Source organism: Rutidosis leptorrhynchoides, chromosome 3 (genome assembly GCF_046630445.1).
Source record: "Rutidosis leptorrhynchoides isolate AG116_Rl617_1_P2 chromosome 3, CSIRO_AGI_Rlap_v1, whole genome shotgun sequence".
Classification (NCBI taxonomy): Eukaryota; Viridiplantae; Streptophyta; class Magnoliopsida; order Asterales; family Asteraceae; genus Rutidosis; species Rutidosis leptorrhynchoides.
Genome location: NC_092335.1, coordinates 596,458,127 through 596,474,697, shown reverse-complemented (window position 1 = coordinate 596,474,697; position 16,571 = coordinate 596,458,127). Strand labels below are relative to the sequence as shown.

General features: G+C 32.6%; 2 protein-coding genes across 3 annotated transcripts; one reads left to right on the top strand and one right to left on the bottom strand.

Annotated features, from left to right (window-relative positions):
- The first annotated feature begins 4,368 nt into the window (after positions 1 to 4,368).
- LOC139898792 (uncharacterized) lies at positions 4,369 to 11,779 on the top strand. The gene is made up of 6 exons (XM_071881566.1): positions 4,369 to 4,850; positions 5,410 to 5,508; positions 5,636 to 5,677; positions 7,882 to 8,011; positions 10,721 to 10,822; positions 11,494 to 11,779. Exons 1-6 carry the CDS (start codon positions 4,377 to 4,379, stop codon positions 11,580 to 11,582), a joined length of 936 nt encoding a protein of 311 aa, XP_071737667.1. The 5' UTR covers positions 4,369 to 4,376; the 3' UTR covers positions 11,583 to 11,779.
- Positions 11,780 to 12,529: 750 nt separating this feature from the next.
- LOC139898791 (uncharacterized) lies at positions 12,530 to 15,904 on the bottom strand. 2 transcript variants are annotated; one of them, XM_071881563.1, is made up of 6 exons: positions 15,804 to 15,904; positions 15,534 to 15,635; positions 15,030 to 15,143; positions 14,105 to 14,184; positions 13,487 to 13,611; positions 12,530 to 12,762 (listed from the first exon to the last, which is right to left on the bottom strand). In XM_071881563.1, exons 2-6 carry the CDS (start codon positions 15,584 to 15,586, stop codon positions 12,691 to 12,693), a joined length of 444 nt encoding a protein of 147 aa, XP_071737664.1. In that variant the 5' UTR covers positions 15,587 to 15,635; positions 15,804 to 15,904; the 3' UTR covers positions 12,530 to 12,690. The 2 variants fall into 2 exon arrangements, with proteins under 2 accessions (XP_071737664.1, XP_071737665.1); XM_071881564.1 differs by having other exon boundaries at positions 15,534 to 15,628; positions 15,804 to 15,889.
- Between the last annotated feature and the right edge of the window lie 667 nt (positions 15,905 to 16,571).

Below are 16,571 nucleotides of genomic sequence, written 5' to 3'. Positions count from 1 at the left end.
AACCATTATGTAATGGTCGTATGAAAACGCTATATTTTAGATTATCATTATTTGGTAATCGTCGTAATATTTTAAACCTTTATCGATAAATAAAGGTTATGGTTGTTTTAAAAATCGAATGCAGTCTTTGAAAAACGTCTCATATAGAGGTCAAAACCTCGCAACAAAATCAATTATTATGGAACGTTTATAATCAATATGAACGGGACATTTCACCGCCTAGCTAGACTAGGTTCCAAACCACGAATAAATAAAAATAAAAATAAGAATAATAATAATAAGAATAATCTCTTCTGATAAAGACCGGTTATCGTCAACAAAGTTCAATGCCCAAGTCCTGCTCAATCCTTAGGCAAAGCAAGCCACGACGTAAAAAAAAAACGTTACGGAAAAGAAAACGCAGTCAAGCAATATGCAACCACATCAACGAATATCAGTCTGCTCGGAAAGAAGAATGTTATTTAATTTTTTTAGCATTTTAATCCAGTTCGACCGTTCATTCCTCTCCCGCTCGAACTGCGGGGGGATGTTAACGGATATTAGACGTAGACAATATCTTATGTAATATCTAGCATCAAATGTAGGCATATCTATCCATATCTCATATTAAATGTAGGATCCCTAAAATCAAGGGATATGAGATCAGATCATGTACTATATATTTGGCCTCTTTGATTAATAAGAATCATGGGTGAATTATAACATTCTAACAGTTGTTACCTCATTAACTCGACTCAAAACTCTTAATAGCTGAACTACCCATTTAATTTGTGTACAATTGTTGTTACCTTATTAATCTTACTATACCCAAAACCCTGGAACTCGAAACCACTGATATACTAAGCTTAAACGTAATCCCAAGGGCCACGTTCAGAAAATCCCCTATATTCAGGTAGGTTCGTTTGTTGTTTTTGTGTTTTAAGTCATCTGCTCTTGCGGAGATTCGTTCGTTGTTTTCGTTTAAGTGGTTTTGGGTAGGTGTTTCGTTTGTGTTTCAAGTTTTTTTCTCCTTTTTCGGATCAATGTCGTTGGGTGAATTAGTCGGGTTGTTTTGGGTTGTTGCTATTCGGTCTGTTTTGAGAGTTCAGGAGATGTTGATTGGTGATTTAAATTGTGGTTGGTGAAACTGGAACTGTTTTTGGAGTTCAAGATCAGACTAGATTGGCAACCGTTTTTGCCTCCTGACAAATCAATGAAGATGGGTTCTCTTTTTCAAGCTTTATCATCATTAGAAGGTATATCTACTCTATTTTTTATATGTGAATGTATTATGATTTTCATCTTGAATGTTCTTAGAGAAATGGAGTTATTTTGATCTACATATGTGATTTTGATTTTCATCTTGAATGTTTTTATGGAGATCTTTATTTTAAGTGGTGTTTGCTTTTTAAAGATCATTGCAAGTGTAAGGGCCGAGATACGTTGCTGGTTATAGGTCGTTTATTTAGTGTGTTTGTTTTTTTAAAGGTTATTGCAGTGTATGGGTCTAGAATTCGAGATAGCTTGCTCATTAAAGGTTGTTTCAAGGGCCAGTTCGTGTCATGGCTTTCATACATGATTGGGTATTCTTCAGGTCAAGCAGTGTCACCACTTGATAGATCACATGATCGGAACTGCATGGTTTAAGTTATCATCCGTTCGGTTAAAGTGTGAAGGTCGTGGTCATATTTAACCTGTTACGGAGTACATTTTAATTTATCTAGTGATTGTCCTTAGTGATATTGTGCTCGGTATTTTTAAATGTCGGAACTGTACTTTTGTATGCATGATATCCTCTTTCGCGTTGTCAGGATTTTTCACTGCTTTGTTGATGCGGAACTATTGCTTTAATATTTAATTTGATCTAGGATCGTGAGGATCCAAATATTAATGATAACATGATTCATGGAGATTTTATAATAACACGATAACGACATGACCTTGTTATTAACGTTATGAATATGATTTATGAATATAGTATGAATAGATGATATATTAATAGAGATAGTATGATGTCATATCTTTATTAATTATACAAATCACAATAGCCTGCTGTGCTACCTTTAACATATGACTGGAACGGGTCACTAGACCAATAAGAGAATATGTCGCTCCAGAATCATTTGGATTCAACGACAAGAGCTCTGCTCTTCAGAATCTAAAAAGACTCAACAGAGATAAAACCAAATGTGGTTTATTATTCAAATACAACCTGATTACAAACTACAAGTGAGGCTTCCTTTTATAAGCGAGCTATTACACTATTTATAGATGCTCTGGGACCCACGCACTACGATCATTTATATCATCGATCGTTTACATTATTGATGTGGCCAGCGCACTTATTTATCTTTAAATGTAAACCGCACACGTCAATCTACTTTAAAGATACCTATGGCCTACACACTAATCACGCGTATGTTACAATAATGGAGACTATGGCCTACATGCCTCACACACTAAATTACTTCCTCACATTTTCCCTCAAAAAATTATTTCCCTCTTGATTAAAACACTATATATACAAATATATATTTGTAAAAAATAAATCCATATCTTGTTTAAACTAAGTATATGCATAGCCTTGTAGTAAAATTAAATATATTCAATAATCAATATTAACTAGTCCGGACCGGCCTGCGCGATGCGGCCGGAGCTTTCGGCCGGCATATTCATATTTAACGCAGTTTTATTTATAGAAGAGAAAACGGGTCATATGTTATGCGTAGTTGTTGGTGTCGTCGTCTTTGGTGTTTTTTAAATTCTGTCCGGTTCGAACATAGTTAGTTTCGTTTTGTTGATAAAATTATTTCGAGCCTAATGGTGCTGGCGAAAAAATTCAACTCGCGGTGAGCAGGAAGATACGGGCCGTCGATGTGTTTTGTGTTTTTTTAAAAAGTGTCCGTTTCGAACGTAGTTAGTATCGTTTTGTTCATAACTATATTTCGAGTCTGACGTTGCCGTCGAAAAAATTGAACTCGTGCCGAGCGGAAAGATACAGGTTGTCGTTGTGTTTAGCGTTTTTTTTAGAAGTGTCCATTTCGCGTATAGTTAGGCCCGTTGGGTTCGTAAGATTTTTTCGAGTTGAACGGTGGTCTCTGAAAAATTTAACTTGCACCCAGCGAGAAGATAGGGCCCGTTATAAATTCGGGTGGAATTAATTTCTTATATTTTAATTAAATTATATATTTACACTTTTTACCCCTTAAAAAGTGTAAACTTGAGGGACCGTTGTGAAAATATAGGCAAAGTTGAGGGACAGTTTGTAATGTGAACGCAAACTCGAAACGACATTCAGATATAACTGAAACTACAACTTTTGGCACCACTTTTAATATATAAGGTTAAAATAAAATAAAATATTATATTTTATAATTATTAAACTTTACATTAATTAATAATAATAATAATTACTTATAATCACCGAAACTTGACTTGAGTAGCATTGGGTAAGATTCAACTTAGGGTACTACCAACTCAGGTTCAATTCTCACTCCAAGCAGAGAGTTTCATACCTTTTATGGTACCGCCAACATCAATGCGATTTGAGAAGGTCTCTGAGGGATTTTTCCAACATTCAATAGTACTTCCAACATCGTCGCGAATTAGGTTTCCTCTTAACGCGTGTGTGAGTGACAAATGAGAGCATTCGATGTCGATATTGTCGTTCAAAAAATAAATAATCATTCATCTGTCCCAAATCTATTGTCCATTATCCTTTTTTGGAATATATCAAATTAATTGTTCACTTCTATAAATAGAAAATAATAATCTAATAAAGTTTTTTTGTGCCCTTACTTTATATATGTAAGACAAAAGGATAGGTAAAAAGTAATGGGTAAAACTGAAAAGTTAACAAAAAAGTATACATGTCAGATACTTTTTAAACTATATATTTATTATCTAGGGACAATAGAGTTGAGACAAAGAAAGTAAGACCACTCCCTATGGTTCCATTATCCGTCATTACCCGTAGTTACCCGTAATGAACCATAGGGCACGGCTTAGTTACCCGCATTCACCATGGATTTAATGGAAAAGTTTTGGTTAGTTATAGGAATTGTGGATCCCAGTGACTTTTATTATTGGACTTGATGCTTTATTGCTTCTACGTTGTATATTAAGAGGAGTATTGTTTTAGCCATGATAGGAAGTGTTTAGTTATGAGTTAGTTATAGGATATTGGTGTTGATGTGCCGCTGATGTGGAAAGTTAAGAGGATGAATAGTTTAGTTACGATAGGGAGTGACCTAATTAGTTATAATTAGTATAATATAATATAATAATTATATTTTGCCGTTCAAAAAGAAAAATTAATAATTTAATAATTACTAAAATAAATTAAAAGTACGCTTGACTGAAAAACCAAATACAAGTTCTCATACACACCTCACAATATGAACCAACAACACACTTTCACAATTTCCACAATCTCAAACCTGACCCCCTTCTTAACAATAATTGCCAAATCTCAAGTCCACTTTATACACGCCTCTCTCATTAATTACCACCCTCCTAATCCTCCTATTTATACATCATCATTTTCCCCTAATCTCATTCATAATCTTAGTATTATACCCAATCATCCAACAATGGGGGAACTTATGATCACTCCCTCCGAAACACCCGCCAAAACACCAACCAAAACACCAACCGAAACGACTACCGTTACCCGAAAACCAAGGATCCTTTGTCTCCATGGGTTCCGAACAAGCGGTAAAATATTCGAAACCCAACTCAAGAAATGGCCCGAATCGGTCCTCGATAAAAGCGACTTTGTTTTTCCTGATGGCCCGTTTCCTTGTAATGGAAAATCTGAAGTTGAAGGGATCTTTGATCCTCCTTATTATGAATGGTTCCAATTCAATAAGGTTTGTTTGTTTAATTAATGATCTGAGAAGAATAAATTGTAACGAAAGTTTACACTTTTAGTCGTTTAGATTTTTTTATTTACACATTTAGTACTCTTTTTTAATTTTAATAAAATAGTGAATGTGTCAATAAAAATAGGGAGTGAATGATCATGTATACTTTTATCTCGTAAATTTACAATTATGTCTCTATATTAATATAGAAAGTTAAACTTATATTATGATTCTAAGTATAATTAAGGGTAAAATAGGTAATTACATATGCATGAATAAAATCACCTCTCATAAAAATACTAATCCCGTCGCAATTTAATACTAGTATAGTTCACATAAAAAAAAGTTATCATCACAATCTATTTTTTATACTTTACAATTTTACTTCTAACTGTTTACCTAAATTTTTCATTTATGTAAATTAACTATTAATTTATTTAACGATTAAAATATTACATGCGTTTAGCAGTTTACATTTGCTATTTTTTTATTATCTTAATCAAGTAATTTACCTAATTTATGGAGTATTAGTTTAACTTTAAAGCATGTTTGTTAACTAATACAGGAATTTACGGAATACGAGAATTTTGATAAATGTCTTGAATATATCGAAGAATGTATGATTAAACATGCACCCATTGATGGTTTAGCTGGATTCTCACAGGTTTTAACTTCATGCTAAAAATTTTATATCAATTATTATAATTGCTACCGTAATTATATAGGAGTAATAATTTTTGTGAATGTGAATTGTACTTACTAATTTTTTATTTTTTAATGTATCTTTTTAGGGTGCAATTTTGGCTGCTGCATTGCCAGGACTGCAAGCTAAAGTAAGTTTTACTACCATTCTATTGTTACGTCACGTCGAAGATAGGAGGTTTATGAAATGAAATACAGTCATGAAAAGAACATGAGGTTTAAGTAAGAACAATAACCGAGTTAATTACTCGTTAAAATCACGAAACAAAAGATCTAGAGTATAAGTTTGATGGGATTAATTTTTGCAAAATTTAGAACTCAGACGTAAATTGTAAGCATATTAAAGTTTGTGGTTACATTTTTTAATTATATATGTCACATCAACATTAAGATACGTTTTAGTAAACATAATTAAAATCTTTTTTTATATAAAATATCACTCAATATTAGCATGCTGACTTTGAAATTAGTTTAAAACATTTCAGTAATATATCGGAAATAACCTAATTTCCATGATGAGTAAATAAAGGGATTATAATTTGAATGTCAATAAAATTTATCACGTTGTGTTTAATAGCTTACTCATATTTGAAGATTATTTTGTAGGTAATGTTGTTGGATTTACATTAAATACGTCTAAAACTCACGGAAAATATAAAAGGGCACAAATGTCATGTATTTTATAACAACAACAACAACAGTACCCAATACCACTTGAGTGGTGTATGGGGGAGGTGAGATGTAGACAATCCTTCCCTTATCCGAGAATAAAAACAAGTCATTTCTCCACCCAGAAAAGTAGAGAAAGTCATCCCTCTCTTTATTCGGCGGATAAAGAGATTGTTTCCGAGTGGACCTCCGGCCTTTTTTTATTTATTTATAAAAATAGTAAAAAAAAAAAAAAAAAAAAAAAAAAAAAATATATATATATATATATTGAGACGCCATGAAAATGATAGAATCAAAATTTCATGGGTTTAAAAGTCTCCCTGAAAATCAATTTAGGCTCTAAGCGGCTAAAAAATAAAAATACTAATACTAGTACTAGTGTTAGTAAAAAATAGTTAAAAGCAATAGTAATAATATTAATACCACAAATAATATTAATAATTAATATTAACACACCCATAATACAATAATAGTAATAATAATAATAATAATAATAATAATAATAATAATAATAATAATAATAATAATAATAATAATAATAATAATAATAATAATAATAATAAAAGTAATAGTAGTAGTCGTAATAGTACCAGTACTAGTAATACCAAGAGTATTATAGTAGTAGTAACAATAATAAAAATAATACTAATAGTAATAGTAATAATAATAATAATAATACTAATAATAATAATAATAATAATAATAATAATAAAAATAATAGTAATAATAAAAATAATAATAATAAAAATAATAATAATAATAAAAACTAACAATAATAATATAGAGATAATAATAATAATAAATATAGTAATAATAATAATAAAAAAAGTAATAAAAAGCAGAAAAAAGCAAAAGTAAGAAACCTAATGAGAAATACTATTAAAAATAAAAAATAACATAATAGGACGTAACCCTACTCGACTATTCTAATTCTAGCCCTCCACGCACCCCTATCAGAAGTCATGTCCTCAGTCAGCGAAAGCTCCCTCATGTCGAGCCTAAGTCTATCCATCCACCTACGTGTAGGTCTACCCCTTCTCCTTACGCCATCGACCGTGAGTGCCTCGACTCTCCTTACCGGGGCAATACGAGGTCGCCTCATCACATGCCCAAACCATCGAAGCCGTTCTTCCCTTAGCTTGTCGATGATGCTACAGACTCCAAGGTTTTCCCTAAACACACCATTTGGGATCCTATCTAACATGGTTTTACCACACGTCCACCTAAGCATCCTCATTTCTGCTACTTCCATCCTTCTCTCTTGGGCCTTCGTCATTGGCCAACATTCTGATCCGTACAACATGGCAGGTCTAATAGCTACTTTAAAAAATACATGAGTATTTACGTTCTTTCCTGTTTATTGATGAGTTTTTAGTTTGATTAGATATATTTATATTTATTTATAATAATATACGAATTTAAGTGACTTAACAAAACATTTATAGATATAAGTGAACTACAATAATAAAATAGTATATTGGTGACCTCAAAATCTCATAAATAAAACATTACATCATCTGCAACCTGTTTTTGGTAACATGCATCTGGTCATTGATATGTACAATTTCCATACTAACTAATCTTTGTTTTTCTTTGTGATTTATTAATATTTTATTTATTATTAAAATTATATATATTAATATTTAATATTATAATTGTAATATAGGGTTTGGCATTGACGAGGGTACCAAAGATAAAATTTATAATGATAGTATCAGGAGCAAAATTAAAAAATGAAGCATTGGCTGAGAAGGCATATTCAATTCCCATACAATGTCCATCTCTCCATTTTTTAGGTACTTTTTTTGGACTCTTAATATGTCTGTTAGTGTTAAAGAAACATTTTGTATACTTTTTTATTTTATTTAAATATCGATTTGATTACACTTTATTCTAAGTTTGACCCAAAAGGCGATGCTTATGGAGTATTATTATTTATTATCTCAAAAATATGTGGAGGTTATTTAACCATCTGGTGTTTGGAACCAATGCTTCTTGTCCACAAAATTTAACAACCCACAAAATGATGTGTTGGTAGGAATAGGACCACGCTATTCACCTTTTTCGCATTTATCAATAATTCTATTACATTGAGTTTGTTACTCTGCCCGGCGTTCTCGCCAGTGTTACGGCGTTCCAGTGACGTTTTGAGTGCGACGTTTGAATTCAGACGTTAGGTTGTTCAAAGTTCTAGCCTATTTTTTAGATTATATCCGTTCTTTTATTGTTGGCCCATGTATAATCTCGAACTCAAACATGGACATAACCACTCCTCCGCTATTTCCACTATAAAGTCCAAGCAAAATTTCGAACAAAACTTCAGGTTGACACGTCACCGCGTATAGTGCTTTTACCAATTTCTAGAGATTTTTCACTGTGTTAAGAGACGCATCTAGCAGCTTAAAAATTTAAGGATTTACTAAAAAAATAAGTTATAAAAAATATTTAAAATAGCTTTTACAATAAGTTAAAAGCTTATAAGCAAAAATACATAAATACCCTTAATATAATTAGTGTGTGTTTGTTCATTTAAGTTACATGCTTAAGTTTTAGCTCTAGCCAGTTTTGAAATATGAGTAACACTTATAGAAAATAAGGTCTACATGCATTTAGTATAGCTATAAGACCACTCCGTATGGTTCCATTATCCGTCATTACCCGCTCATTACCCGTAGTTACCCGTAACGAACCATAAGCACGGCTTAGTTACCCGCCTTAGTTAACCGCACTCACCATGGATTTAATGGAAGAGTTTTGGTTAGTTATAGGAATTGTGGGTACCAGTGGCTTTTTATTGTTGGACTTGATGCTTTATTGCTTGTACATTATATATTAAGAGGAGTATTGTTTTAGCCATGATAGTGAGTGTTTAGTTATGAGTTAGTTATAGGATATTGGTGTTGATGTGGCGATGATGTGGAAGATTAAAATGATGAATAGTTTAGTTACGATAGGGAGTGGCAAGGAGCATGATATATTCACGATAGTTTTTACCACATCCACCATAACTGTGGTTCTACAGTACAACATGTTAATGCATAATATATGGATCCAAACACATCTATGATTGACTTTTTACTCTGAAAAACTACATTTCGAACCTTAAACTTTGGGCTATTGGCTATTTCCCTTGATTGTATCATTGGCTAAGGGAATGCTTACATATTGCATTTAACATCTGCTAGGTTTATTACTTAGGCATTTATGCATTGATTATTGAAGCCAAGATTGACCGCATTGTTACACCAAGGACGGAGGTAGGTAGTGTCTAAGCAGTGTGCTTTATATTGAAGTTTAATTAACTTTTTGAACTTTAATGTAATTAATGTTATATTTAAGTATAAAATGTTTATGAGCCCACTCTGTTTTCACAAAAATGTTTATGTATCATTGGCGAAAAAGAGGAAGGAGTAATATATTTAAGTACTAATCTTTAGTCCGTATTTTGTAGTACCCCCTTTGTCCCATATTAACAATACAGAAAAGTAAACAGAAAGTACAATACTTTTATGACATTTTCTTAATAGTCCAGACAGTACTCTCTCCGTCTCATATTAGTTCACAGACAAAAAAACACACAATTTAAGAAAATGTCATAAAAGTAGTATATTTTCTGTTTACTTTGCAATTTTACCTTTACCTTTTCTTTCTCCTTTAATTCTATCCACATACATTAATTGTATAATAAAACTTAAACTTTTATTTTTTCTATTTATGGAAGTGGACTATTAATTTGGAAAATCTCAAAAGGGAATACTAGACTATTAATATGAGAGGAAGGAGTAATAAATTTTTGGCTCCATCTCTGACTTAATAACCCATTGACATAATTTAAACCATAGTAAATTAGCAATACTATGCTTAGGTTGAACCAACATCTAGTCTGAGTTGCAGTTAAGGAAAATGTGTCAAAGACAAGTCCGGTCCATTCTATTTCATGTTTAATTTTTGATTTATGTTTGAATGCGTTCTTTATTTCCTTATTTGTTAATCTTGTAATCAGTTTTGTACCTAATTTTCCAGGCTATACGCGATTTTCCTTTCACATGTTAGTCGTAAAACCGATCGGGTGTGGGGTCGCCGGAGGGATGGTTCTACCTTTTTTCTTATTAAGATACATGTTAACTTTTATGATATTAATTCATAAATGAAATCCTTTGATCAAGGCAAATCCAACCCTACTACATCTTTAACCAAACCGTACCATTCATCTAGGCTAGTACAATCAAAGCCTCTCAAATTGACCATATTAGGTACTAGGGTTTCTTTAATAGCTAGCCAAATTGGACCCTTAATCCACAAGTGCATTCGAGGCTAGGGAAATGTAATACAACTCTGCATCCAATGGCCTACGATGAACATGCTATATGTAGCCGTTCTTGACTATATTAAGTGTTATTAATAGCTTAAGAAACAATCACTATGGTTGAATGTGTTGTTCATGCCTTCATCGGCCATTTATATGCATCTTCGAGTTGATTAAATTTTTATGTGAAATTTTGTAGGGGATGCTGATTTTTTGAAGCCGTATGGGACCGAACTTTTGAAATCAGTCGAAGATCCACTAGTGATTTATCATCCTAAAGGCCATACCATTCCTAGACTAGGTAATCATCATTTCGTATATAAGTAAATCAAATCACTATAAGATGATGGTGGAGGTTTGAAAACGAAACACAAAAAAAAAGTTACATTTTTTGTTCACATGAAAACAGTTTAAAAAATATTCGCATGTGAATGAGGAGTGTTCGCTGGTTCGGTTGTCGGTTTCTTAGGTATATTCGGTTTGGTTTTGAAATTCTTGAGAGTGAAACTGAAAATTGAAATAAAACAAAATCAATAATCAAAACCAAAACCAAACCGAAAATTAATTTGAATTTGATTCCATTTCAGTTAAAAGCGAAAAACCCAAAAGAATCAGAATTTAACCAAAATAACCATCAAAATCGATTTTGTATTCGATTTTTGTTTTCAAATTGGTTTGTGGTCTATATATATTAAATATTAGTTGAATTTGGTTTTGAATTCAGGCTAATCGAATTCAATAAGTAAAAACTAAAAATCAAACCGAAAACTGATTTCAGATTTATAAGCCGGACCGGAACCGCACTAAAACTGCAGTCAAATTCGGTTTATGTTTTTTCCAGTTCATTCAATTCGTTTTCAAATTAAACACTTTGAAATCTAATATTGAACACCGTACTATGTGAATTTATACATCAAGTTATCCGGTTAAATTTTAGTTTATCTTGCATCGCTAATGCGTCTTATTTTTCAGATGAGGAGGGATTGAAAACAATATTCAAGTTCATTGATAGGATTCAGAACATTGTTACCGACCAGGAAGAAGATGTAGTCACTGTGTAGACCTCAAAAATTACAAACAAGATCGATAATTATCGCATAAATTTTGATGATAGCCATCAAGTGTATAATTAACGAAATACTCCGTACATCCTATTATTATGTCGGATTTAAATAAAGTGTCCGTGGAAACTTGTGTTAATCCGTCAAGTTGTGGAACATGATGTTCTTATTGATATAGAATTAAAGTAACCGTTGTTCAGTTATGCATACAAGTAACTAGTACTACTATTGATTTTAGCATGCAAAAAACATTTAGAGTTCAGAGACATTTTCGAGCATCATGACAATTGACGAGTGACCTACGTTATAATAATCCTAACGAAACATGTAATTCGATGCATGATTTCGAAACCTAGTTAGGTCCATCATTGAACTAAAAGAAAGTGCTGCATCAATCGATTAGTTGGAACACTTTGTCATAGTTTGACGCATGAAGTCGCGCTTGTAGTTCACACATCAAACTTTTATTGTGTTGCCTAAGTTTAGCCTTCTCAAGTAATTACTTCACAAGTCTGGGGATTATTTTGCACGTAACGTTGCACATTATTTTGCACATAAGATTGCACATTTTGACCTCGACTCATTTTAAGACCATCTTTATCCCTGAAGGGGATGATGGGCGTGTTGCTGGGTGGAGTGGGGTGCTTGATGAGCGTGCTGCCATACCGGTGTGTAATGGGATGGAGTGTTAAGTGGCGTGTTGGGTGATGTGTTAAAATCTGATTGGAAGTTGGGTGAAAAAGGGGATAAAAACTAATTAAAAAATGGGTTAACTTGAAGCACGCCTCCTAAAACTCATGTGTTAACTTGCTGCACGCCATTGGATTTTTGGTCCAACACGCCGCGCTACGGCGTGTTTGCCGGCGTGTTGGCCAACACACCACCTAGCACGCGTGCGCTAAAGGTGGTCTAACAAACTACGAAGATAAAAAACTGAAGGCAGCAACTGTAAAAAATACCTCAAAACATCAGATAGGCTGGAATCAGCAGTTAGAAGCAAAAACGAAATGGCACACCATAATTAAAAGTACATTGCTTGATTTAAACAACTAATCAAGATACTGTAAGAAGATTATTAAGGGTGCAAAAACGAAATGGCACATCATGATCAAAACTCAGTTGGGGGCTTCAACCTTATCAGCCTTTTGATTCTATCCTTGTCAGTGTTCTCCAACAACCCCTTCACGATGAATAAAATAATACGGAGTATTAGTATAAAGATTTCTTTAGGCGAAAATGATGAGTGCAAATGATGAGTGTCGTTGAAATAAATGATACACTGATGCAAAGTTTGCCGTTCAAAAAAAAAACAACCAACAAAACTATTTACTAAGCCGATTTCCTACATCGGCATTGTTTGTTTAGTTGGGCGTATATTGCATTTTATCCTTAACAAATAGTCAATTGAAGGATGCATTTTCAATAATAATAAAGAGCAAAATGAGTGAAGGAGTCATCCTAAGTATACAAGACAGCTTTTTATCTATTTGTTTTGTCCATTTTTTCCATTTATCACCATCACCATCTACAAGACAGCATTTTTTTTTACCACATTCGTCTTGCTCGTTATCGCTTTGTGGGCCCTACGTTACTGATTATTATCCTTAGTCCTAAAATACAAAAAAATAGCCACATGGACACTGATAGCACTTGCTGAGAGCTTATAGGATCCCTATGTTGACAAGTAATTTTGTATACTTAACCCATAGGCAAACACTTACATAGGTTGTATGTGTCTCGGGACAAAGTGTGTTTGAGAATAAGGAAGCAGGTCGAATAAGCCCCTCAATACGGGGGACCAAATACATTGACCGTATATTAATTTGGTTATTATACACAAATTAGACTAAATCAATTAATTAGACTAAGGGAGAAATCTCAAAAAATAAAAAAGTAGAGCTCACCTTCCACACTATCTCATCGAGGCACAAACATATCCTGCCATACTTATCCAAAAAGAGGCGCTCAGTTGGAGGCTTCCCGCACACATCCTTTATGGCCGAGGTAACCACAAAAATTGCTTCCGACACTTCAAGAAAATGGAAGATTACATTAACCAATAAGAAATCATAAACTTTGGAAAAAATATTGAGTATTTTTTAGGGTATCTAATATACCCTTCAAATTTAGTGGCGAATCTAGGATAAAAACTCAAAGTGGTCCTAAATCTTTTTTTCCCCCACAAAATACCCTTCATAATTAGTAGTAGTAGTTGTTTACTTTAAAATACCATCAATCCTGCAAATAAATGGAGTCCCATAGTTAAATTTAGTTAATTTAGTGGTGTTAGTACGATTTTGAAGCTATTTAGTAATAAAAAATTAGAGATAGTTGGGCCATGGGACCCCATGATCCTAAATGTAGGTTCGCCAATGCCTTCAATACACAAATAATTGTGATGACCAAAATTGACATAATCAATTTATTCGTCATAAATTCAATGAGAAAATGGTATCTTGAAGTGGGCCTTCTCAAAATAGGAAAAAAAATCGCTATAGTTAAGGAAACTAAGATATGCTTACAAGCAAGCTCATCATACTCATCCTTTCCAACAAGATAGATGCTTACGTGTCCAAGCACTGTGTACACTATATATACAGACCTGAAACGGTAATGGCAATTGACAAGTCACATGACTGAACTAGCACATAGTATTGTATGTAAACATGTAAAAATGCATAATACAAGTCATCCAAGTATAAATACCAAATCATTCAACTTATGACTATAACAACACTAGTACACAAATATACTTTTATAGTTTTATACGTCCTTGCTATTATGTCAATAATATCCACTTCGCAAGTTTGAGCTACGGCAACACACAGTAATAAAACAAATAGTAAACAACAAGATTATTAATTTAGTAAATCATTGAACTGCAGAGATAGCAAAATTGTGAGGTACTATAGCATGCTAGGATAAAGTATCTTTAAACACCTCGGACATATTAAAATATATATCTGCATAGAGTGTAAACTAAAGCAACCCTGTACCATAAAATCACAATCCAATAGAACACATAATATGATAATCATGAAATCTATAAGTTGTATGCATCTACTGTATGCATAACACTACAATGGAACCTTCTGCGGATACCATTTCAGTATATCAAAAACATATCAGATGTATTAAGGCAGCTGAATGAATAAGTTTAATAAGTATAATATTGCATTATAGCCTGTGCATATCAGACTATCAGTGAGTGTTTACAGTTGATAAAAAGTAAGAATACCCCTACTGTAGATACCATTTCAAAAAACATACCAAATGTATTAAGGCATCCGTACTAATAAGCATGGCCAAAACAAGCAAGCTCTTGTACTATTGTAAATACCTCTAATTCATCCAATAAATGAATCTATAAAGCAAATTAGTAACCTTAAACACGTAGGGAGAAAAAGGTACCATCAACGTTAGAGAAAAGGAAAAATAGTAAATTACTTGTGGCATGCGACGAGAAGTTCTTCATTCTTGACACCTTTAAGGTTATCTGCTCCAAGTTTCACCAAGAACGATCGCCAATGCAGCCTTTCCTCGCCCAGAACACCATTAAAACTGCAAGATGACACAACATATATGATATATTAACGTATGTGTAGATGGATCAAGAGTTCAAAATTGTGACATTATATATACTAAGTTCAGTTCTATATACTTCACCATAATGTCTTGAAACTTACATTAAACGAACTCAACTAGTACTCTATATAAACTCATTGCATTCATAAATTATGATTCCTGGATTAGATTTAAACTAATGTTTGCCTCATGATCCACATACATAATTGAATTATATTTTCACAATATCATTCAAACACACCGAAAACATCAGGATTTCATTCATTTTCAAGTAAATAAAACAATCATTCAACAGTGAGTATAATTTATTGTGTAATATAAACTTAAAAACAGAGAAGTAAATAAGAGTTAGGGTTTTAATGGTACCGTTCAACGAGGATATTGCCCTCAGAATTAGTAATAAGTACAGCCAGCAACATCTTTCTGTAGATCTTAAATCGGTTGATCACCTTATCAACGGTCTACAAACTTTGAAGATTTAAAAAAAAAAAAAAAAAACTACTAATTGTGAAAGAAATCGAAGTTTTTTAATACAGAACAGATCAAGCAATAAACTAGGTTGTAGATCATAATAGAGTTCAGCTCAAACTTATAAACATGATTAGGTGTAAATCGAGAATTAGGGATTAAAAGAACCTGAAGACGCCTGATGAATTGAAAGGAATTGAAAAGGGATGAAATGTGTTACGTTTGATTGTAGCAAATCGAACGAAATGTTGTTTTATTCTTTTTGATTCGTGATGTTAATTACCTATTCTACTCTCAATTATATCTAACAATCTACAATTCTACGATAATGAATAATAATAATATAATAATAATAATAATAATAATAATAATAATAATAATATAAGTTTAGCTATTAATATAGGGGTGTAACTGTAATTTTATGAGATAAAAATGTACGTGAATTAAAAAGTAGTGTATAATGATCAACTCCTAAAAATAATTACTTTACCATTAAAACTAAAATTAAATAATTTTTATGGATAGATAAACTCAAAAATGATATAAACAAAACAAAAGAAATGAAAGGCTCGAAAAAAGTAAACCAATCAAACAAAAATGATAACTCGAAACAAGCCTTACTAACCAAACTAACAACATGAATACAACCACTCAAGAACTCAAAACATCCGGCCAAGATCACTAATAAAAAAATCAAACACAACCTAACTAAGAAAAAGCAAGCTAAATAGTATACAACTAAAATAAACGGGTTTAGACTACCATTTTTTTGTTCCTTCGGTCCGTTCGAGAAGTCATCTCATCAACCATTTCAATATCTGCTCCTTTACCTCTTCTCGATTTAAAGTTGAACGAGCTAACATCGAACGAGCTACCATTAATAAACGAACCTTGTGCTCCTTTACCTCTTCTCGATTTAAAGTTGAACGAGCTAAC

Excerpts from the sequence above, each read along its gene's own strand:
- LOC139898792 (XM_071881566.1), top strand. The coding sequence starts at position 4,377 with ATGAACCAACAACACACTTTCACAATTTCCACAATCTCAAACCTGACC. Across the intron at positions 5,509-5,635 it reads GTTTAGCTGGATTCTCACAG|GGTGCAATTTTGGCTGCTGC; the intron begins GTTTTAACTTCA and ends GTATCTTTTTAG. Across the intron at positions 5,678-7,881 it reads TGCCAGGACTGCAAGCTAAA|GGTTTGGCATTGACGAGGGT; the intron begins GTAAGTTTTACT and ends ATTGTAATATAG.
- LOC139898791 (XM_071881563.1), bottom strand. The coding sequence starts at position 15,586 with ATGTTGCTGGCTGTACTTATTACTAATTCTGAGGGCAATATCCTCGTT. Across the intron at positions 14,185-15,029 it reads CTTCTCGTCGCATGCCACAA|GTCTGTATATATAGTGTACA; the intron begins GTAATTTACTAT and ends TTACCGTTTCAG. Across the intron at positions 13,612-14,104 it reads TGAGTATGATGAGCTTGCTT|TGTCGGAAGCAATTTTTGTG; the intron begins GTAAGCATATCT and ends ATTTTCTTGAAG.